The sequence below is a fragment of the Protopterus annectens genome, chromosome 10.part0 (assembly GCF_019279795.1).
Source record: "Protopterus annectens isolate FY-2018-M chromosome 10.part0, PAN1.0, whole genome shotgun sequence".
Taxonomy (NCBI): Eukaryota; Metazoa; Chordata; order Ceratodontiformes; family Protopteridae; genus Protopterus; species Protopterus annectens.
In genome coordinates this window covers 404,644,195-404,668,122 of record NC_056744.1, presented here as the reverse complement: position 1 = coordinate 404,668,122, position 23,928 = coordinate 404,644,195, and the positions used below count along the sequence as shown (strand labels likewise).

The 23,928-nt window shown below is 38.9% G+C and overlaps 1 protein-coding gene across 1 annotated transcript in view; it reads right to left on the bottom strand.

Moving 5' to 3' along the window:
• Positions 1-2,755: 2,755 nt before the first annotated feature.
• The window catches only part of LOC122813159 (toll-like receptor 2), a 59,717-nt gene continuing 38,544 nt past the window's right edge, over positions 2,756-23,928 (bottom strand). Inside the window, exon 2 of the mRNA XM_044085315.1 lies at positions 2,756-5,510. Coding sequence (XP_043941250.1) covers positions 3,032-5,446 — 2,415 coding nt within the window. The 5' untranslated portion in view covers positions 5,447-5,510 and the 3' untranslated portion in view covers positions 2,756-3,031. The remainder of the gene's footprint in view (positions 5,511-23,928) is intronic.

The window sequence follows — 23,928 nt, the reverse complement described above, 5'->3', positions numbered from 1 at the left end:
GTATGTAATATAATTATGTGTTCTCTGTAAAGGTACAGGGAGTCGGTATGTGAAGATGGGTAGGTGATCACTAAGGGAGTCTGGGCGTGTACCACTATCAGAGAAATAATGAGGGTGAGATACTAAGATCTAGTCTAGAATGCTACCATTGGAAAGAGTTTTTGAGGGGCGGGTTATGTTGCTAATTAGCTGTGAGAAGTTATAAAGGTTGATATTAAGTGGGTTTGTGACATATGACATTTGTATCAGGATGCATTAAGCATAAGCTGCTTGCAGGGTGCGTGTAATTCCTTTCCTTGTTCGACTACCATTAAGGCCTTTGAGTAGCATGGAGGCTTGGTGGCAGGATCTCTTCCTCACAGGTCAGAGTTCAGTACTAATCTCAGTCACTGTCTGAATATGGTTTCGATCATCACCTTGTATCTGTTTACGTTTACTTTTGTTCCCTCCCAAGACCATGTTGGTTGCCAACACTAACTTGCCTGTATATATTACATTTGCCATTGTATTTGTGGCCTCTGTTGTGACTGAAAAAAAGTCTGAAAAAAATAATTTCAGGTACCTAGTTAAAATAAACAAAAAGGTTATATCAAAGCACTTACTTTATTCCATCTGAAGAAAGGAAACCTTTAGCATGACTTCTTTTTGTGATCATGTAATCTGTGCCATGTTGCTCTTTAATTAGTTACTTCTTTAACTCAAAATTAAAAAGCTTCCCATGTTTGGTGATGTTTTTTGTGCACACATGCACATTCACACACACACACACACACACACACACACACACACACACACACACACACACACACACACACACATATCCAGACAGACAGGTGCACATCCAGACAGAGAGACACATGGTCGCACTCATGCACGCACGCACATGCACACACACACACACACACACACACACACACACACACACACACACACACACACACACACACACACACAAAGACTCACACACAGAAACACATAAATGAACACACACATGTATACAAACACACACACATGCAAAGAAAGACAAATAGACACACATACACGCTTACACATATGCACACAGACATGCACACACAAACATGCATATTTCCACACATGCACATACACACAAAAACAAATATAAAAAAAACTCAAAAGAGATGCTCTTCAAAAGTATCCTAACACTAAATCATAACTGGAATAAGTACAAATTATATAAATATATTTATAGATCACCATACTGATTAATGTTTACTGATGCATTTATTTACTCTTCCCTTTTCCTTCAAACAGTGAAAGAGTAAGCCAAGTAAAATTATGAACAGTTTAAAAGAAAATAAATGACTCAGAACATCACACTTTAAAATGCTGAAATAAGTTTAATATTTGTGTAAAACTTATTTTGCAAACGTTTCAGTTTATTCCATTGTCATATTTAATTTTTTCAGGTTAACTTCAAGGTTTAGTGTTTCTGACTAATGTCTGTGTTGGCATAAACAAAACAAAAATTTCCTCATCTAGAATAAGGACATTGTTTACAAAGTTATATCACCTGAAGTATAACAACGGATTATGCACGTATTTTTCTGCACCGCAGATACTACTGTAACACAATGTGTTGTGATTAAACAGAAGTAAGCATATTGACTTCTGGATAGCACTTTTCCAAATAGGAATACTTGTTGCCATGAAATTCATGGCTGATTGTAATTCTCATGTAGACCTTTCAGCACCTCATTTCTCCTTCTTAAGAATTTCATATTACCAAGTAAAAGACCTATTTACATTTTTAGACTAGGGAACAAGAAGAATTCTTTAAAAATAATTATATAATTAATTTTATTAGCCTGTCAGGCCATGCCTGAGTTTTACTATACCAAACACAAAGCTTCAGTGTCTGTTGTGTGGTTTACTTGGATGTCAGATAACTGTAGGAAAAATAGCACTTGTTTGAAAATAATGGGTTAAAACGGTTCTTTAATAATGCTGTTTATATGCATGTGCATTTATGTGTATAAAACTATAATGCTGCACCATTTTCATCAATAATATCTACACAGTTTTAATTTATGTTGCTTAAAACTCACATGCATGTGTGTTTGCGTATATGCATATATGTTTACACCATTGCATCATGTCTATATATGTATCTGCATATGACAGTTAACACAGTGAGTTAAGTTTATGTATGAGCTATTAATGAGCTACCTTGTGTAATCCAGGTTACAGGGTTTGATTTGTTCCACCTCCATTTGTCTATTGTGTGAAACTGAGCAAGTCACTTAACCAGACAGATCCCAGGTTACCCATGAAAAGATACACTTCTGTCCATCAGGTTTATCCCATGTACCTACACATACACACACACACACACACACACACACACACACACACACACACACACACACACACACCACATATTTAGCTATCCATCTATCTATCTAGATATGTATAAGGGTTCCTTTCAGAACGTTGTCTATTCAAAACACTGATGTTCAGAACAATGAACCCAGAAAACTGAAATGGTAGAAAGTTGAACAGCTGTAACACAGACGAATGGAACATCATGAAGTGGAAATGTGATTGTGCAAGACTGCAGTACAGCTGGGTTTGGTGTTTTGCCTATTCCCAGCTGTAGTGTAGTAATACTTCAACAGTCCTGATTTCAACAAACTCTACACTTGATGAAACTATATATATATATATATATATATATATATATATATATATATATATATATATATATATATAAATATATAAGTGTGTGTGTGTGTGTCTATGTACATACATGTATATTTAGATATATTTTTCTAATCAATAAATAGTAATAAATAATCATAGGAACAACACCATCTTAAAATGTTAATGATGTAAGGGATGTAGGAGTACCAGTTTATATAATGTGCCTGTAAAGCACAATTTTATGCACTGCATTAAATAAAATAGGGAGTGTGATAGTATGAAACCAGACAAGACTTGTTATGTTTGTATTGAGGTAATCCTGGTAACTAATGTATCCAATGTGTCCTGTTTTCATTTTTTTACTAATCACTTATACTTCTGGGTTGTGTTCTGGCATACTGTTTGGTTTGAATTCTATATCCAGAATAGCTTTTAATCGTTTCCAGAAGACAGACTGGCACCCTGTGTCATGCGGCCATTCCAAGTATGTATTCTTGTTCATCAGTTTCCGTAGCTTACAAAACCTGTCTGGTATGGAGTTGGCGGGAATTGGCTCCAGCAGCAAAAGGATAAGAGAATCTTTCTTTTCATCAAAAAGTTGATGATGGGCGAAGAAGAATTCGTAGTGGCACCATTCACTTTGCACAAAATTTTGTGACAGAACAAAAATTGTCTTGTAACTCTTTGAGATGCAGTCAATGATGTTTGCAATAATTGTTTTTCCAGGTTTGAAGTCTCTGTCGTGAATACAGACCTGGTATGGAGGATCATTGTTTTCTAGCTGCGGTACTAGGTTTTCTTTAACCCATGATGAATCATGCTCACTATACGATATGAAAGCATGGTACTCTAAACTTCTTTGGACAAGATCGATGTCATTACTTCTTTTGGCTCTTAGCCAGAGGCACAATGTACGTACATACCATGGCCCATTAAACTTAATAAAAAGCAACACTATGATAATTATTGCCATGACAACACAGGCTACAATGATGCCAATAACTAGACCAGGTTTACACTGCAAAAGAGAAAAATATAAAGAACTGAACTGTTTGCCTTTTACGTCTTGTGGTGATTGGCATATAAATTCATCAGGCCAGTCTAAAATTGCAGTCGTAGAATTGCTAAGCAAATCAGATAAGGTACTTGTTTCACAATGACAAATGAATGGATTATTCCCAGCTTTTAGTTCAATGAGCATAAAATTTTTAAACTGGTTTATGTCAATATTACTTACTTTGTTATTGTCAATATAAAGAACTTTTAAAGAAGGCACCATCTGAGGTGATGGGAAAGAGATTATTTGATTTCCAGTCAAGTAAAGCTCTTTCAAGGATTTTAGCTTGTCAAGGTTATATAATACAGTGATATTATTATGGCTAAGGTCTAAGTTTTCCAGTGAATCTGGAAGGCAGTCAAATATATTATTGGAAAGGTTATTGTACCTCAAGACCAGATTATTTAAACTTTTAGTCCATTTACAGTCAAGTCTTGCAGTTACGGTAATAGCGTTAAAATCTGCACTCAAAAAGCTTAGGTTTTTCATGTGATATGTGAGGTAACTGAGAGACTGTATGTCAGTAAACTTGTTGTTATTTAAAATTAATTTCTGAAGTGAAGGAAATGGATTTTCACAGTCTGGAAACACAGTATATTCTGTAAGAAGGTTATTTGCAAAATTTGCATATACTAAGTTAACCATTGTTTCTGATATTTTGCATGGCAAGTAGAACAAACTTGTTTTCACTAAGGATAACTCAGCCAGTTGAATGAAAAGTTCAACAATGTACTCTAATGAGTAAAACCCATAGAAGTTGGGGTTGTCTATATTCCCTATAAAAAGCTTCTTTAATTTTATGTCATAAACTGGTGATACCTGTGTGACCCAGGATCCAATGCTCTTAAATTTTACTGTATCTATAACAAGTTCTTCTATAATGGAGTGAAAAACAGCATCATATAATGATATTACAGATACATCATTTATAAAGATATTCTGGAAAGCAAGGCTAGTAAGCGTTGAATTTATTAAGGGGGAGAATAAAGTAGACGTAATTCCTTCACTAGTAAAATTAACATTTATCATCTGCAGTCCTCTTGATGCATTTGAGGCATCTTCTAACAAGGTAGGTAGGATTTGCACATTTTCCCTGATGTTTAATTCTAAAGTAAGGGTTTCTAGATTATTAAATACTTTTAAAGCTGAAGATTCATAACTTTGTAGGTCTCCTGTTGTAACAGAAACATGTTTGAGGACTAGTCCATGGATTGCTTGTAGATCATTTGTCCTCAAGGAGATAATATTCTGATTTCCAAACTTTAAAGTCCTTAGCTGAGTCAGCCTACTAAACTGTACCCCAAGGTAAATGTCTTGGTATGGATTATTGGTAACATCCAGGTATTTTAGAGACAATGTTGAGCTGAGTGGCAAAACAGAAAGGTTAAACAATTTGTTATTTGAAATATCAAGATATTTCAATTGAATAAGATCTTGAAAAGCACCATCATCTATCATTTCAATTTGATTAAACTGAAGTTCTAGTTTCTTCAAATTTTTTAGACCTCTAAAGTCATCTTTACATATTCCTTGGATTTTGTTATTTGATAAATCTAGTTCTTCTGTATTTGGGCCAAAGGAACAGTCTGAGATTTTGTATATTAGCTCACTTGCATGACATCTGACAATATGCATGTTAAACTCTTTCTTGTCTGCAGAAACATGTTTAATTGGGACCCATATTAAGGCAACCAAACAGATAACTGTGAGAATTATCCACTTTGTCATTCTGTCTTCTGTGACGCTAGTGTCGCTTATGTCAGAGGTGGAGCAGCTGAAAGTCTCTGGCTTCCTAAGAAAAATAAAAACAGTTTGTTAACATTCAAGCAATCCTCCACATGACAACCATCCATAAAATATCAAAATGTTTCTAAAGTAGACTGCAGTTCTGATTATTAACTAACACAAAATTATTGACCATCCATCTTTAATGACTGCTATGCCCTGGAAATGTCCCTAATTTATTTATTTATTGTTTTCATTAAGGTACTTGGATTCCAGATGTTTAGCAGTTCTTTATATGACAATCAGATCAACAGCATTGCCTTGACTACCATCCAAGACTTATCCTTGTATGACAGCAGTAGCCCTATCCTCTAGATACTGTCTCAGATAACTGACCATCTGGATCCTTAGCCTCTTATAATTTACTTCCTCATCCTGCAGAAAACTGATTGTTCATTATCACTTTCCATCCCTTCTAGTTCACTTTGCCGAGTTATTGCTACTGTACAGTCTAGTGATAGCCACTGTTGTGGTAAATTGTTTTAACATGTTTTCCAACAAAATAACATGGGCAGTTACATGTGATATATCCAGCATGTAACAAGCATTATACTATGAACAAAAATGCAAATACAGACATCAGAAAAGATGAACACTTTAGTATATAGTTTAGAGGGTAGTTTGTGGAGCTGGAAACACAGGTTTAATTCTTTGTGACACTGAACAAGTCATTTAAACCCCTTATGCTTTGCTGGCAATTTGTAAAATGAAACCTCTGGTTTAGCTGGGTTTTATGTGTGAAATAAAAAAACAACTGCATTACAAAAAAGCTGTGATGGAAAACTATAGTAGAATACTGTTTTGCATGGCATATACTGGTAAAGGGTCAGGTGAGCTGACCCAGTCTTGGGGGCTTTTCAGTTGGAACTTGTGGTTAGTACCAATGAAGAAAAAAAATGATAACACTAAAGGGTTGTCAGACTATCAGATCATACCTAAAATGCAGCATAGATATAAATGATGGTGTAAAAAACATTTACCAAAACTGGGAGTCTTACATAGAGCTGCACCCTACTTTACTCGCTCCACTACAAAACATGTCACATCAACATTCCTTCGCCAAGCCTTGCTGTATACTGTCCCCGTTCTGATTAACCTACTTGTCACCCAGACCAATTTACTAAAACAAAGCTACAATAAGATAGCAAACTTTACCTCCAGCAAACCTTATAAAACTCATCACTGCCTGGCACTTAAGCAACTTTCATGGCTTGCGCTTCCACACTCCCTAACTGTATCCCAAATTGTGAAATCACACAACCTCCTCTACAGTCCAACTCACTATCCTTAGCCTAGTTAATGTCCTTCATCTCTGCCTGATAATAACGCTCTTCATTCAACTCATAAGCTAGTTCTTTTAACAACCAAATGTAATAACCATGCCGGTGATTGCTTTCATACTTACACACCACTAAGCTATGGAACCCTTTATTATTTAAAATCAAGCGACTTAACACAAGTAAAACTTTCAGGGTCCACCTCAGAGAATACCTCAAAAATAAGTGGTTATGTCTCCTGCTCCATCCTTGACTAACTGACCACCTCCTTTAATTACTCTCTACTTCCTTACATCCTTTCTCTTATATTCCTTCTGTAACTTAGCTTACCCATTAGGCACAAGTTTTCTATTTTCCTCATTGTTTGTATCTATAACCTGTCCATTTATTTATTTTATTTATTTTACATTTGTTGACTGGAATAGTCCAACTGGATATATGTCCATTTTCAGTGGAGGCCCAGGGAGAAAAGCTCCAAGATAATACACATTGAACATTTAGTAAATGCTAGTTTCAAGCAGATTACAGTCATAAGCAACACCAGCATTTAGTACATATAGTACTAACTTATTATAAAACACTTTACAAAACATAACATTATTTTCAAAGTTTTACATACATAACATTACATTCAAGTTTAAGACACACTGAGCAGCAGTTATACAATTGACACTTCCTGAAATGGTGTGGTAGAAAAAAGTTAGAAGGAGATGAAGGTAAGGCACCCAAGTAATAGAGAGGTCACTAGTCAGGCTTAGTGTAAGGACATAACCAATGAGTTTTGAAGTATTTCTTGAGTTTGTTTTTGAATTGAGTTAGTGAGCATTCTAGGGTCAAGTTAGCTGAGAGTCTATTCCATGTTTTTCCAACAGAGTTGGCAAACAGAGAGTCCCCAGCTGAGTAGATGGATTTGTATGTTTAAACTAGGAGTCTAGTGGATGATTGCAGTGGCCGGGGGATGGTGTAATGGCTGATAATATTTTTTAGTGTAGGTGTATTTTCTGGTTGGTAAAGGACTTTAAGTGCCACTATTAGCTGATTGAACTGCATTAGGCTACGCAGTTCAAGCCATCCTAGGTGATTTAGGTTGTGACTGTGGTGTGTCCGGTAGGCTGTGCCAGTAGCAAATCTGGCAATGTGGTAATAGCAGGATGATAGTTTATTAAGATCTGTTTTGTTTAAGTTGGAGAATAGAGGTGAGGTGTAGAGAAGAGTTGATAGTAGATGGGAACGGGCAATTCCAGTTCTAGAGAGTGGGGTAAGGAAAGGTTTGATTCTGTAAAGAACAAGTTTTTTATTAATGGTTTTGATAGTTTGATTGATATGCACATCACACTTCAGGTTGTTATTAACTATGACACCCAGTAGTTTAGTTTAGGTTTCTGGGGAGATGATAGTGCCATTGTTAGCAGTTATGCTGAAGGATGGCAGGGGGGTCCTGCATGTGGGGGAGAAGAGGCGCAGCTTAGTTTTGTTGGGGTTTAGGATTAGATGTTGATTGGAGAGCCATTATTTCACTGTATTGAAGGTATTTTGGGTTAATGTGAATAGAGTAGCTGGTGAGGTGTCAGAACAAATCAAGGTGGAGTCATCTGCATATTGAATGCAGGTAGCATCTGAGATAACTGAATGGAGGTCGTTGATAAAGATGGAGAAAAGAAGGGGTCCTAGTATCGAGCTCTGGGGGACTCCTAATGTGATGGGTAGGCGAGATGATAGCTTTTCCTACCTTAGGACTGCCTGTTGCCTGCCCTGCAGGTAGGATTGAAACCATTGGAGTGCATAGCTGTTTAAGGAGAAGGTCTTCAAGGTATTTATAAGCATTTTGTAGTCTACCATGTTAAAAGCCTTGGATAGATCTAGAAAGAGTGCTGAGGATGGTTTGTTATTATTGTGGTTGTGATTATGACATTAGAGAAAGAGAGGAGAGCAGAGGTAGTACTGTGGTGTGGCTTAAAGCCATGCTGAAAGTTGGACAACAGCTTGTTCTGTGTGAGGTAGTGCATGAGCTGTATGTGTACACACTTCTCCAGAATTTTAGCTAGAGGTGACAGGATAGCTATGGGTCTAAAGTTTGACAGTTCAGTGGAACTGACTCCTTTATGGAGAGGTATGACATAGGAGATTTTCCATATAGTGGGTACAGTTGCTTCAGATATAGCTCTGTTGATTGAGATGGGGTATGCTATGGTGTCACCAGCTTTTTGCAGATAGTCTGCTGGGAGGAGGTTGGTAGCCAGGGTGGTGGGTTTTAGTTTCTTAAGAAGGCATGAATAAGTTGAGTAGGAACAGGTTAGAAGGTGAAGTATGTTGGGTACTGGGTGTGGCTGCATTAGAATTAGAGCCATTGGGAGAGAATTGGCTGTCTAGAGTCTGGATAGTCTTTGTGAAGAAGCTGTTGAAGTTATTAGCAATGTCCACTGGGGATTTTTGTTGGGAAGGTTGGGGGGGGGGGGTGGAGTAGTTTGTTTATTCCTGCCCAGAACTTTTGAGGTTTGTTTTGGTGTTTTTGCAGTAGATGGTAGTAGTAGTTCTTTTTGTCTAAGGTTATGGAGTTTTTGGTGTCATTCCTTAGCTGTCTGAATCTTAGTTGATCAAGTGGGGCGTTTGTTTTTTGGTAGGTGGCCCATGCTTTGTCTCAGAGTGAAATTTTGGTTTTGGTATCTTTAGAAAGCCATGGTGCAATATTAACTTTGGTTCTAATAGAGTGGCTGGGAGCATGGGAGTTAAGAATAGCAAGGAATTTGGTGTTAAAGTATTCTACTGCTTCATCTAGGGAGAGACATTTTAGTGCTGACCAGCTGCATGCCTTAAGTTCATTTTGAAACTTGGTGAGAATAAAATTATTGTTGTTTCTTAATGTTCTATAGGTAGGTTGATAGGAGCAGTCTACTTTGAGCTTGATTACATATGTGAGACAGTGGTAACTTAGGTCATCAGGCAAAGTGCCTGAGTTATAGGATTGAAGATGGGCATTGATGAGTAGCCAGTCTAAGGTACTTTCATTGTTATTGGGTTTTCCTGTCCTGGTGGGGGAGGTTATGATTTTACTAAATCCATAGAGGTTTATGTAAGCTGTGGGGGTTTCACAAGACCAAGCGTTCCAGTCAATGTTGAAATCCCCAAGAACAATTGTTTCTTGGTGGTATTTATTGGGTACCCAATGTAAGAAGTCTTCTAACATTTCTGTGTTCCTCCCTGGGTAATGTAGACACAGACAAAATTTATATATTTTTTTTTATTAATTTGTCATTTTGAGACAAGAATCTCAGCATTATTGAAGTGAGGTGGTTGTTGGGTGTCTATGCTGACAGATAGGGTAGACTTTTAAAGTATGGCTACCCCACCCACCCTTTCTGGTGGTACGGTCTAGTCGAAACATACTATACCCTGGTGGCAGAATCTCATGGTCCTTGGTGGCAGGCTTCAGCCATGTTTCTGTTAGGCATAATATATCTGGGGAATGAACAGCTAAGAGGGCATGCAGGTGCTGAGTTTTGTTATTTATGCTCCTAATGTTTAGATTGCAGGCCAGCAGTGAGTTAGGAGGTCTATTTGTTGGAGCTATGGTGGTAGGGGATATAGTAGGGGGATTAGGGCCAATAGGTGGGAATGGACCAGGGTTTGGGTGGATGTCGCCGTCCTTTGTGAGGTTGTAGTGTATCCTGAGTATGAATTTTAAGATTTTGAATAAAGTTTTGTAATAGTGTCTAGTTTTAGGACTAATGTAACTAGGTCTAGTAAGATGGTAGAATTTAGGGGTTAAGGAGGTAAGCATGAGGGAGGTGAGTAAGGATGCATTATTATCTGTTGCAGATGGGATGGATGTTTGGAATTTAGGGTAGTGAAAACCTGGGTTACCCTGATACTCGTAGGTGGTAAGGAGATATGGGATGAGTAACAGGGGTAGTAGCAGAGTTAATAAGAGTATTTTGGGTGATAGCATAGTACTGAACGAGGCTTGAAACATAGGCAAAAGGAATAATAGAGTAAGAGGACTGGTAGTATCAGGTTGAGGGTGGTGCTGTTGAGTGACAAGTTGTTACTGATTGGTTTAAAAAAGTGGGGTGTGGTCTAGTACTAATAAATGTAGCAGCACCGGGGCAGGAGGGATTTGGGGGCAGGGTGAGGTGCTGAGAGACCTTGATTGACTCAAGACATCACACCAGAGGTAAGTTTAATGTAAGGGCCTAAATCCTGCACTCAGCACTTTAATGTTACTTATGTTTAGCAGGAAAGACAGACCAACAGTATACAATTTTGAAGATTTTTACAAGGGTTACTTGTTCAAATGGCAGACAAGTAAGGAAAACTTTCAAACAGGAATCTATGTCTGAGTGTAGCAAGCCAGAAAGGTACAAGGTATACTTGTAAAAATTAGGGTCAGAGAGATGAATGTAAGAGTCAGTGTGCTTTAGTTACAGAGGAAGGAGGCAAACACTTAAGTAGAAAAGAGCCATATGGCTGGCCAAAATAGTGACTTGCTTAGTTACACAGCACTGTAAGATAAAGCTTAACAAATGTTTTTTATATGTGTAGCCTACTCTGATTAATTGCTGGTTAAAAAACAGCAATGAATCCATAACTACTAACATCCTACACTACTGCACATGTTATCTCTCTCTCTCTCTCTCTGCTTTCATCCATTCTTATTAACTGGCACCATAATCACTGTCTTGCAATGTTCCATACAAAATAATCACTTGTCATGCAGTTATATGGGGTCTAATGCTATCCTAACTATACCATTCTCACTGTTTCCACATAACATTAAACAGTTAATTTGTCAGAGACTGGAATAACGGACCTAGTACAACATTCATTTTTTATTCAGTATATACCTGCACGTGCTATGGAAATCCCACCATCTGTTGTTACTAATGTTTAATGCTTTAATGTGTGTTATAAGCCTGTTATAATGTTTGATGCTTTAATGTGTGTTATAAGCCTGTTACTAATGTTTAATGCTTTAATGTGTGTTATAAGCCTGTTACTAATGTTTGATGCTTTAATGTGTGTTATAAGCCTGTTACTAATGTTTAATGCTTTAATGTTTGTTATAAGCCTGTTACTAATGTTTGATGCTTTTTAACATGTGTTATAAGCCTGTTACTAATGTTGAATGCTTTAACGTGTGTTATAAGCCTGTAATAATGTTTGATGCTTTAACATGCGTTATAAGCCTGATACTAATGTTTAATGCTTTAACGTGTTATAAGCCTGTTACTAATGTTTGATGCTTTAATGTGTGTTATAAGCCTGTTATAATGTTTGATGCTTTAATGTGTGTTATAAGCCTGTTATAATGTTTGATGCTTTAACATGCGTTATAAGCCTGATACTAATGTTTAATGCTTTAACGTGTTATAAGCCTGTTACTAATGTTGAATGCTTTAACGTGTGTTATAAGCCTGTTATAATGTTTGATGCTTTAATGTGTGTTATAAGCCTGTTATAATGTTTGATACTTTAATGTGTGTTATAAGCCTTTTACTAATGTTTGTTGCTTTAGCATGTGTTATAAGCCTGTTACTCGATCTTTTTATTGCTTTGTGAAACTGTTTTTCTTCCAGGGTGTATGCTGAAAGGCGAAATTTTTACTTTTGGGCCGACCTGGTAAACAAATGTCAATAAATAAATAAATAAATAATATTTTCATAACAATAAAGTGAAATCAGTATTATAGACTCCAGAATTCCAGTAAACACTGAATAACAAAGAAAATATATATATTTTCAGCAAGCTCTGCAATTAGAATATTTAAGTTAATGCTGAAGCAAACAAGTAACATTTTCAGGGGAGGCAATTCTTTCTTAAAATTACTCTTCAGAAGTACAATTGCATACACCTCCTTTTTAAATGTATGAACTGCAAATGTACCATACATAAAGACAGCTATTTTAATAATATATGTATAAATGTGCAAGTGACAGACTGTTCAAAAATGTAAAAAAAGGCTACTTTTCATAGAGATCATCAGCAAATTGTCATCTGTCAGATCTTTGCACATTCCCTTTACTATGCCATAACTGGAGGGGGCAGGCATCATGTCAGGGGAATACATTTCTCTGCCATTTCTTGAAAATTTTCAGTACAATAACTGTAGGACTATGGAACTCTCACGGCTTGACTACAGATACGATATCTATGCTGTGGTCCTCCATCATTCTGTCACAGTCTGTAGTCCTCCAACATAGTGCCACGTTCTGCTACCTCTTGTGTTTCTGGTCACATGTATGAAAGAAGTAAATGACAAGCCAAGGGCTTGTGCAAAATGCATGTGCAATATCTTTGTATCACTCCACAGCAGGGTTGTGATAAGGAGGAAAAGAGTGCATTCAGACAGCGGTTGCAGAACCTACTAGATAAAGCAGGACAGCAGGAAATGGTGTTAATAATGTGCAACCTAAATGCACATATTGGGACAGACAGAACAAGATATGAGGACTGCCTGGGTACACATGGGTGAGGCAACAGGAATAAAGAAGGAGAGGCCATTCTAGACTTTTCTCTGACAAATGGCCAACACATGGTTCAGGGAGAGAGATGGTCACAAGATCACATACAAGAGTGACCAACATGCAACTTAGGTAGACTTCCTCCTAGTAAGGAAAGGGCATTGGGGTAGAATCAGTGATTGCAGTCATCCCCAGTGAAACAATCAACCCAGAGCATAAACCACTGCATGCCACAATTGGTTGCGAACAGTGGTCAGAGTGAAGACTCTAAGGTCTACAGTTACCATACTGAAGGCCTGGACATTCACTGGTGTGAAAAAAAAAAAAACAGTTCAAGGAATTACTCAGGGCTCTAGCACCTCACGAAGAAGAGGAAGTAGGTGGAATTGAAGAAGAATGGCAGCACCTCAAAATATCATGTGTGAGAACTACAGAACTGATATGGGGCTGAGTCAGGTATGGAAATAGGGTGCATAAAGAAAGTTGGTGGTGGAATGCAGAAGTCCAGGAAGTCATCAAAAGAAAGAGTGCAGGGAAAAGTTTGATATAGAAAAGACAGACGAGGTTAAGAAAGAATAGTGGTTGGCGAATAAAGAGGCTAAGAAAGGAGTTGCAGTAGCAAAGAACGAGGCATCCGTGGCACTCTACCAGCTTCTGGGAAGTGACTCAGTAGATGACACATCAGGTTGCAAAGCAAAGACAGAAAGATACATCCTTCATAAGGGATGTCAACAGTAATCTGCTCACTGGTCCACAGGGCAGCAAAGGCAGATGGAAAGAGTACTTCCAGCAGTTTCTGAATGAAGAAAACTCCACAGATGATATACTGCCTCAGACACAGCCTACAATGAGAGAAGAGGAGGAGCCCATGATAGAAGTAAGAACAGCACAAAGGAAAATGAAGTCAGGAAAAGCAGCAGGCTCAGATGAGATCACAGTGGATATGATAATGTTGGGTGAAACAGGGGAGAAATGGGTCCTGAGGGTATTCATATCTGTGTGGAGAGAAAGATGTAGCCCAGATGACTGGAGAATAAGCATACTAGTGCCATTGTTCAAGAACAAAGGGGGCATTCACAACTGTGGGCAGTACAGAGGTATCAAGCTCCTGTCACATTGCATGAAAGTTCGGAGAGCATGACTGATAAACTGATATGCAGAACAGGAGAAAGTAAGATGGGAGATGAGCAGTTCAGAGTCAGATCACTATGCAGCACAACTTGACCCAGTGTTTGCAGTCAGACAGATAGTTGAGAAGAAGCTGGAGATGAGGAAAGAGTCCAACATGGCATTCCTAGACTTGGAGAAAGCATATGACAAGGTCCCAAGGAAGCTGAGTTTGACAGTCTTGCAGTTGTTCAAAGTCCCATAAACATTGGTAGAATTAGTGAAAGTTATGCACAAAAACTCAATGACTTGTGTATAAAGAGTGTTCTGTCTCACAGAGAGGTTCCCAGTGTGAGTAGGTGTGCAACAGCGTTCAGCCCTGAGCCCTCTGCTGCACATACTGGTGATGGAATACATTAGCAAACTGGTTGGAGGGGACAGATCAACAAAGATGCTGTATATAGATGATGTGATATTACAGGCAGACTCTGAGAAGGACTTTAGCAAAGGATGGGGAATGAAATGCAAAACTGAAGGCACATGCGATAAAACTGAGTACAGATAAGACAGCTGTAATGGCAGCAAATGGTGGAAATCATAAAAAGCTGAGAATTTAAATAGAAGGGAAATAGTAGAACAGGTTATCAGCTTGAGGTATCTGGAAAGAGCGGCTGGGGAGAAGGGAAGCCTGAACGAGGAGGTCAAAACTAAAATCAGAGGAGCTGCAGCCATTGGTACAAAGTGTCAGAGGTAGAATATGACAGAAGAATGACAAAAAAGCTAATAAGTAAGGTGTATGAAAGACTGGTATGACCAGTTCTACTGTATGATACAGAAACCTGGGCAGTAAAGGCAGCGTAGTTGAGTAAGCTTGAGGTGATGGAGATGAAGTGCCTGAGACAGGTTGTAGAATGCACACTGTGGGACAAATGAAGAAAAGAGGATATCAGAGTAGAAGCCAAAGTAGCTCCAATTACAGAGAAGGTCAAAGAGAACAGATTTTGATGGTTTGGACATGTGCAGAAAATCAAAAGGCAAACTGGTGAAGAAGATTTTTGACAGGAAGAAAGCAAGAGGAAATGAGGGCAGTCAGCAAAGGGGTGGATGGATTTTGTGAGAAAAGACCTGCAAAAGTCTGGTATGAGTGTTGAAGAAAGTAGGTGAGTGGCACTGAATAGAGAGAGATGGCAACAGCTGACACTGTACCCCAACCTCCTGTAGACAATGAAAAGAAAGGGGGTCGATGATGATGATGATGATACTATTTGTAGCACAAATGTTGTGGTGCGGTCATATGCCAAGTAAAAATTAGTTTCATATGTGGAGCAGCAGGAAAATGTGTATATTCCTTACCACCATATAATCAAATTCCACTTCACAAACTTGTAGCAGTACATGACATTCAACTGACAACTGTCACTTCCCTCACCTTGGAAGACACATTAGATTCAGCAGACAGCTGTTGCCTCCCATATCTTGGGAGATACATGCCATACTGCTGACAGCTATCACTTCCAACACCTTGGGAGGTACCTGAAATTCATCTGACAGCTGTCACTTCCCATACCTTGGGAGGTACATGCCAATTCTGCTGACAGCTGTCACTTCCCACACCTTGAAAGGTACCTGAAATTCACCTGACAGCTGTCACTTCCCATACCTTGGGAGGTACCTGAAATTCATCCGACAGCTGTCACTTCCCATACCTTGGGAGGTACCTGAAATTCATCTGACAGCTGTCACTTCCCATACCTTGGGAGGTACATGAGAATCAGCGAACAGTTATCACCTTACATACCTTATGGTACATGAGATTCAGCTAACTACTGTCAATCCCACACCATGGGAGGTATGTGAGACTTGACCAACAGCTGTCACTTCCATTAACTTGGGAAAAGAAGGTTTGATCACCTGTAAGTTGTTGCCTCCCCCTTCCACACTTCAAAGAATGATATGGGGCATTAGCTCAGGTAGGACAAGGGAAATGCACAGGTCGGTTTGCGACCAGGAGAAACTTACATGTGCAAGCTGAAGGAGGCATTTTCTTGGTACCATTCAGGTCATTGAAGGGAAAGACTGAGACCCATCCAAGCTCATACATGTAAATACCTTAGTAGGTGTTGGACAGAATAAGGACTGCTACATGAACTGCTGGGAAAACGTTTTTATTCCAAGGTACTGTCTGCCATAAAAAGTTACTAAATTACAAGGAAAACATTTTCTTTTCTCAAATGACTTGGTGAGGCTATTTGTTATCTGATGACCAGCAAGACTGCATGTGAGTGTGTGATATGGAAGAACTACCAGTCCAGGCTAGCCACCCAGCAGTGTCAACCTTGGCTCTGAATGATTGTCACTATTGAAATGACACCCTTACTCCACGAGTAAAAATGGGTTAAAGAAGTTGTAGATGTATATATCTGTATCTATCTATCTATATCTATCTATCTAGCTAGCTAGCTAGCTATATATGTTTGTGTGTGTGTGTGTGTGTGTGTGTGTGTGTGTGTGTGTGTGTGTGTGTGTGTGTGTGTGTGTGTGTATATATATATATATATATATATATATATATATATATATATATATATATTTCTTTTTTTATATTTATAAACCTTGTCTGATCATCAATCACCTATTATTTTGAGTCCCATTAAATCTATACAAACCTTGTATCTCAGAAACAGACAGGTAGGTCGTTTTCACATTTCTATGATACACTAAAATGGATCTTGATGTATGACAGTCATTATAACAGGACTCGATTAAGCAAGCAGTCAACAAATATGGGGCAGGTATATATGTTATATATCCTCAGGATATTTCCCATAGTCCTATGTACTATAGTCCTGATCAGTTTCATAGCTTGTTTACCACTTCAGCTTTTCTCTAGACACTTATAATCTTTAACCCTTTCCTGAACTCACTATAATCTATGCCTCCAAAGACTTACAATATCATCTTTATTTTTAGATTCTTATACCTTTCCCTGTCCCTAATCACAGTGTGTACAACCACTGCTGGCTAAAAGTGCCTTCACCTGGATATTAATAATCCTCTGTATCTTGGCAAAGACCACACCCATAATTCTCTCCTTTCAGGTATAGTCTCCTGTCGACAGTTTTCACCAGTTGCATCTGTAACTTACCCTGTGGTGATGATTGGAAAGCCCTACCTATTCATCTTCATCTACTATCCACACTAATTTGATTTTTAATATGAAGTATTCTTGCTGCTTTTGTAAACATCTCCTTATCCTGTCATCTCCTAGATGTTGCATCTGCCTACTGTATCTGCTATGTGAAACTTGTTATCATATATTTTCAGATATACTGTTCAAAGTTTCGTGTTTAGTACTTACACCACTGTTGGCTGACAGATACGGTCTTTATCACAGTATTTATACTGTAACTATTTGTAGATCCCATAACAAGATGCACAGTATTATGTATTATGGACACTTTTCTTGTGAGATGCCTTGCATTGCCACCGTGCTGGGAATTTTATGCAATGCAATGCTGCATCTGCTTTCTTGACACAGGCTGTGGCTGGAAATGATCCAGGTAGATTAACACCGTGGTACAGTGGTTATCATTGTTGCCTCACAACAAGAGATTCTCCAGTACAATTCTCAGCTGGGGCGCCCTGTGTGTGGTCTGCATATCGTCCATATGGCTTTCCTCTGGGTGCTGTGTTTTCCTCACATCTTACAAAGACATGCATTTCTCCCCGGGCCTTCATTAAAAATTGGCTCATTCCAAGTTGGGTTTTTCTTGTAAACAAATGTTAAATTTTGCATTGACTCAAGTGTTCATGTCAAATCCATGAGCAAGATTAGGCTATACAAATAGAAAAGCTTTTGCTGCTGGGATGCTAGTGCGAGCATAAAGCACCCTCAGGGCAGCCTTGATGATGGCTTCTTTGGACACACTATATCTGGTCAAGGGGAGGCTTAATGGTCGACAGGCACAAGTTAAAAATGATCCAATAAGTACAATACAGTGAATAAATCAGTAAGCTTTCATTGCTTATCGGTAACTACTAACTGGCTAGACATTTGTATTACTGGTGTTATTATTGCACACTTTTGCTTTTGCAGTGCAATGGCCCTTGACATCATCCTGAAGAAGAGCTATTACCTAATGCGCTAAAACGCTGGTCAATGATGTGTAATGAGGACATGAACAAAACACTGACGTTACGTAACATTGTTAGCACATGCAGATTTAAAAGTCCCGTAAAAATGAATGTTTTTAACTTTACAGGCTAGATTAAGTTTGGGCAGTTGGGGCTATAAATTTCTAGGAATATTATCAGCTCATGGGTCAGTGGCAGTGTAGCCACTGAGAGCACCAACAACATGGCTTTGATAATGGACCTAGTAAACCAGTACAAATAATTGGGAGCATGGGAAAAAATGAAACAGCATGTGAACTACTCTGTTTTCTCACAGCAAAGGATTGTGATGTCTACCACAGCACTGACACCTTGAGGGATTGGGGCAGTTGGAGATCCAATTCTCCATGAATCCAAGCCTCAGCTCATAAAGGTACAATACGAAGGAGACATGGTGACTCCATTACAGCACCACTTCACCTGCAAAAAGAAGGGGTTAAAGAAGTGAAATGTTCTCCTTGTCTGACTGATGGGAGCAACATAGTCCTCACTACAGGGAGAATTAAGCCTCCTGTTGTTCTAAAGGTGCTACAAGGCGATGGATGAAGACACCAAAAAGTCTGTGCGAGGTTACCAAAGGTGAGTGGACATCTCAAAAATGATAACAATGCAGGAATATAAAAATATCTCTTAGTTTTCAAGTCTAATCCCCAATTCCTATATTTATTTATTTATTTGCAGTTTGTTTACCGGGCATGTTCACTGGGCCATTCAGAGCCCGTTTTCAATGCAGGCTCAGGGAGAAAAGCTCCTCATTGCATGAATAAAAGTAGAATTATATACACAGGTAAAATACAACTAAGAAACAATTAGTTTACAATACAAAAAACACAATCAGTAATCCAGTGGTTAAACAGGTAGAAGTGACATTAGAGCGTTTTTGAGGTAACTAGAGAAAATCTTCTCAGTACATGAATAAAATTATAATTTTATACATAGGTAAATACAACTAGGAAACAATTTATTTAGAATATAAAGACACAATCAGTAATCCAGTGGAACAAGTAGAAGTGACATCACAACATTTTTGAGTTAATGGATCAGAGAGGAAATTAGGTAGTAAATATGGCATAACAGTAGAATATCACTAGAGTTAGATATTTTAAGTACAACATGAAATATCAGACGTTTACTGCTGCACAGTGACCAAAAGTTATTAGATACTTGTCTTTTGGTATTTCTGTATATGCTTATACTTTTTGCACTTTTAACTTCAAAAGTAAAAAGCTATTTTACTCTGACAAAGTTGTTAGTATTCTGTGGTTTGTAAAGAGTTGCCTGTCCTGATATAACACAATATCTGTAGTAGACTTATTATATGCTCAGTGAATGCACAGCTTTGTTTGGGGACGCAACAGCTTTTGCCACTGGAGTGCAAAAATGACATGGTTTCAAGTACATGACAGTTATCTGCCATTGTTTCAAACATAGTGCAGAAACTGCTGAATCTTAACATCAAATTAGGGGGCTCAGTCTACTACAGATATTGTGCTAAAGTAGGACAGGCAGTTCTGTACATCCCCCAGAATACTAACAACTTTGTCAGAGTAAAATCGCTCTTTAATTTTGAAGTTACAAGTTCAAGCTCATGTAGAAGTACCAGAAGATAAGTATCTAATAACTTTTGGTTACTATGTAGCGGTAAACATCTGATTTTTCATGTTGTACTTAAGATCAGAGAAAATTACTTTCATTGAGCCAGCCTCATAGATATTTCGCCAGGCAGCTAGGATGAATCAAGACAAAAGTATTGGCTCACACTGAAAGTGTCTTGTGGCTAAGGCAAGGTAGCAGCCCATTGCCATATAGTGGCAGCCCACTGCCATATGGTAGCATCCCAGTGCTACATGCCATAGGTCTGTTCCTTTATGTGGTCTGCAGATCATTGCATTTCACTCCTTGCAGAAGTCAGACCATGCACCAGAAGTGTGACATTTTATTCATAAAGGAACATGGCACTAAGTAATGTCAGGAAAAAAGTGAGCTACAAATCTAGCAAGTTTGCTGTTTCTTACTGGCCTCTAGAATTATGCTTTTTGCTCAATATTTTCTGGAATTCATAAATTCCAATGCCTTGGATCAACTTATCCACACCCCCATCAGGGGCAGCAATATCCTAAACCTGGTCATTACCAACATGGGTGACTGGTGTTCCACACCAGAGGTCAATTCCTTGTTGGTCAGATCCAACCAAAAGCTAATCAGCCTAGACATCCACATCCCGCCTCCACCCCCCATTAAGGAAACCACCTAAAACATTTCTCCAAAGCCAACTTCATGCTTCTTAAGACAGAAGTGGCAAGCTTTATGACACCCATGCAGATGGACAATAGCGGAACAACTGCTGAATCCTACACAAATGCACTTTATAAGCACTTACACAAGTGTATGGATCATGCTTTCCCTAACAGAACCAAGATGCTATCCTCCAAAAAAAGGAAGCCAATCTGGTGGTCCCCTGCCATAAACAAACTCTACAACAAAAGAAAGAAACTGTTGCAAAAAAGAGTAAAGTCCCATGACTGGAAGAACACCCTGGTCAGCCTCAGTAAGAAGCTGAAATCCCTCATAGAATCCTCCAAAGCTAGTTATGAAAACAAAATTGACACTGATTCTAAAGACAACCACAAAGCATTCTATAGCTATGTCAAGAATCTCAACGGCAACACTCAGATCTGCTCTGAGTTACAGCACAATGGCACTAAATATACAGAACCAACTGATATTGCCAACATCCTGGCAGATAGGTTCAGTGCTAACTTTACTCCCCGTCACCCCCTAAAGGGCCCATCTCTATACTGGAAGAATGCAAAGTTCCTGTAATCACGGCTGCACAGGTAAAAACCACACTCTCCAAAGCCAAGAACACAGCATCCATGGGACCTGACAACATCCCAGGCTGCATTCTACATGAACTACAGAATGAACTGGCACCCCACCTAAGCAACATGTTCAATCATAGCCTCACCTCAGGCTTTGTGCCCACTGAATGGCACACAGCGATGGTTATCCCACTCCACAAAGGGGGAGCTACCACAGACCTCGGGAACTACCACCTCATTGGCCTAACGAGCCTGGTCTGCAAGGCCATGGAACGTATCATCATGGAACTTATAAACAAAGACATTGGTAATCTCAAAACTCTGGATCCCACCCAGTTCGGGTTTGTAAAAGGCAGATCATGTCTCCTAAACCTGATAGACTTCTTTCTTTGAAGCAGTCACCAAAGCCGTAGATGAGGGTAAGGTGGTTCACACAACCTATCTAGATCTTGCCAAGGCTTTCAACACCATCCCCTACTCTGGAATTATAGATAAACTCACTAAACTAGGTATAAATCCCTATGTCACAAGATGGGTTGCCAACTGGCTCACTGACAGAACCCACACTGTGAAAGTAGCAGACTCCAAATTCGACTTCAGACCAGTGACAAGTGGAGTACCGCAGGGTTCAGTCCTGGGTCCTCTCCTGTTTGGTATCTACTTTTCTGAAGTACAGGCTAACACAGAAGGTCTTTGGCTAATGAAGATCACAGATGACTGCAAACTAGAAGCCATAATTGAAACTCCTAATGATGTGGGCATCCTACAAAAGGGCCTCACTGAGACAGATGCCTGGTGTCAAAGCTTTGGCCTCAAGCTCAATGTCAAAAAGTGCATTGTCATCCCCTTAGGTTAAAACTCTGTATCCATGGGCTACCTCATAGGTGGTAGTCTACTTAACACCAAAAGTGTGATAATAGACCTTGGGATACAGGTGGACAGTAGTCTTTCCTTTGATAATCATATCGCCACAGTAGTCAGGAAATCCTTCTACGTGGCACACCTCATCACAAAAGGTTTCTCATCCAGGAAAAAAGAGGTCATTGTTCCCCTCTACTCGTCACTCATTAGACCCATTATAGAGTACAATGCCCCTTTTGGTATGTACCTCACAAAACATCTACAACAACTGGAAAGGCCTCAGAAATACCTCACAAAGAGGATTACTGGCCTCAAACAAATGCCCTGCGCAGACCTTCTCAAAAAACTCCAGCTTTACTCCGTTGCATATCGCCTACTCAGAGGCAATCTCTGCCTAACATACAAAGCTATGTCAAACCCAGAGCTACTGGACATGCTCCACTTAAAGAAATCCCAATCCATCCAAGCTACGCACTCTAGAGACCTAAACCTTGTCACCATAATAAACAGAACATGCTGGAGGGATAGATTCCTGTCCCAGAGACTTCCCATACTCTGGAACAAACTACCTAGCTATATCAAACAAAGCTTCGCATTAGCACTCTTGAAGAAAAATCTAGATGACTGGATGGGAAATAGGAAATTCGCCTGGGGGATCACCTCTGTGGCTCTGTTCAACAGGGGCACAGGAACATAATTTTCTTGGGTGGCGAAAGCCAGGGTACCTTTTTGGCTAGGCTTATATAGGCCCTAGGGCTGTTAGCCTAGCACCTACCTATGAACCTATGAACCTATGTGACAAACATAGAGAAGCATTTAGGTGCAAAGATTTCCTTGTTTATGTGTTTATGTTATAGCACCAGATGAAACAAGTCACATGTCTAAGCCAGTTATACACCTAGAGTCCTCCTTCAAGGACAGCCTAGCTTGTAAAAAGTATTGAGATGTGTGTCTCATGTATCACAGTTTCACAGTTCCAGTAGTTCAGTCCCTTGATGCAGAGGTAGATGTCTAGAATCAAATGATACAGGTTTGTTTACACACACATGCTCTGACATCAAAAAAGGCACCTATATGACATGCACTCACTGTTTATTTTAGTATTATTTAATTAGAGAGGAGAGTGAGGGTAATATAATCACACTTCCAAAATGCTACAGCGTTAATCAATACATTATTTATTTATTTTGTAATGGCTAATGCATGTTGATACATAGGAGACCATGTTTAATAGTGTTACATTTTTTAATAGTTAACATCAAACAGTACTATATAATATATTTCTGTTTCTACGCAGGACAACAGCTTAATGTTTTATGGGTACATTTAAACCCTTAAATTGGTCCTTTACAATGGCAACCATTAGCTTTGTACTATTTTACCTATGATCCCCTTCCTGTATAGTCTACCTGTTACCTCTAGCATGGCAATATTAGCAGCTTGATCACTTGGATAGCATACTTTTAATGCACTGCAAGCAGTTATGAGGGTGAGACTGGTAATTTAGAAATTAATCATTGACAACTTCCTCCAGGCATACCCAAGGTTTCTGCATAGGTAGTGTACCTCCCCCTTCTAGAGGGAACTATGCCAGTCATCAAAAGGGACCCTCCTCACCTGCTGCTCAACCAGCCAGCCCAAGGCGTCTGAAAAGCTTTGATGATTGGGTTGTACACTAATGCCATGCCTACTTGCCATAAGGCTGCCACATTAACATAATTTGCTAC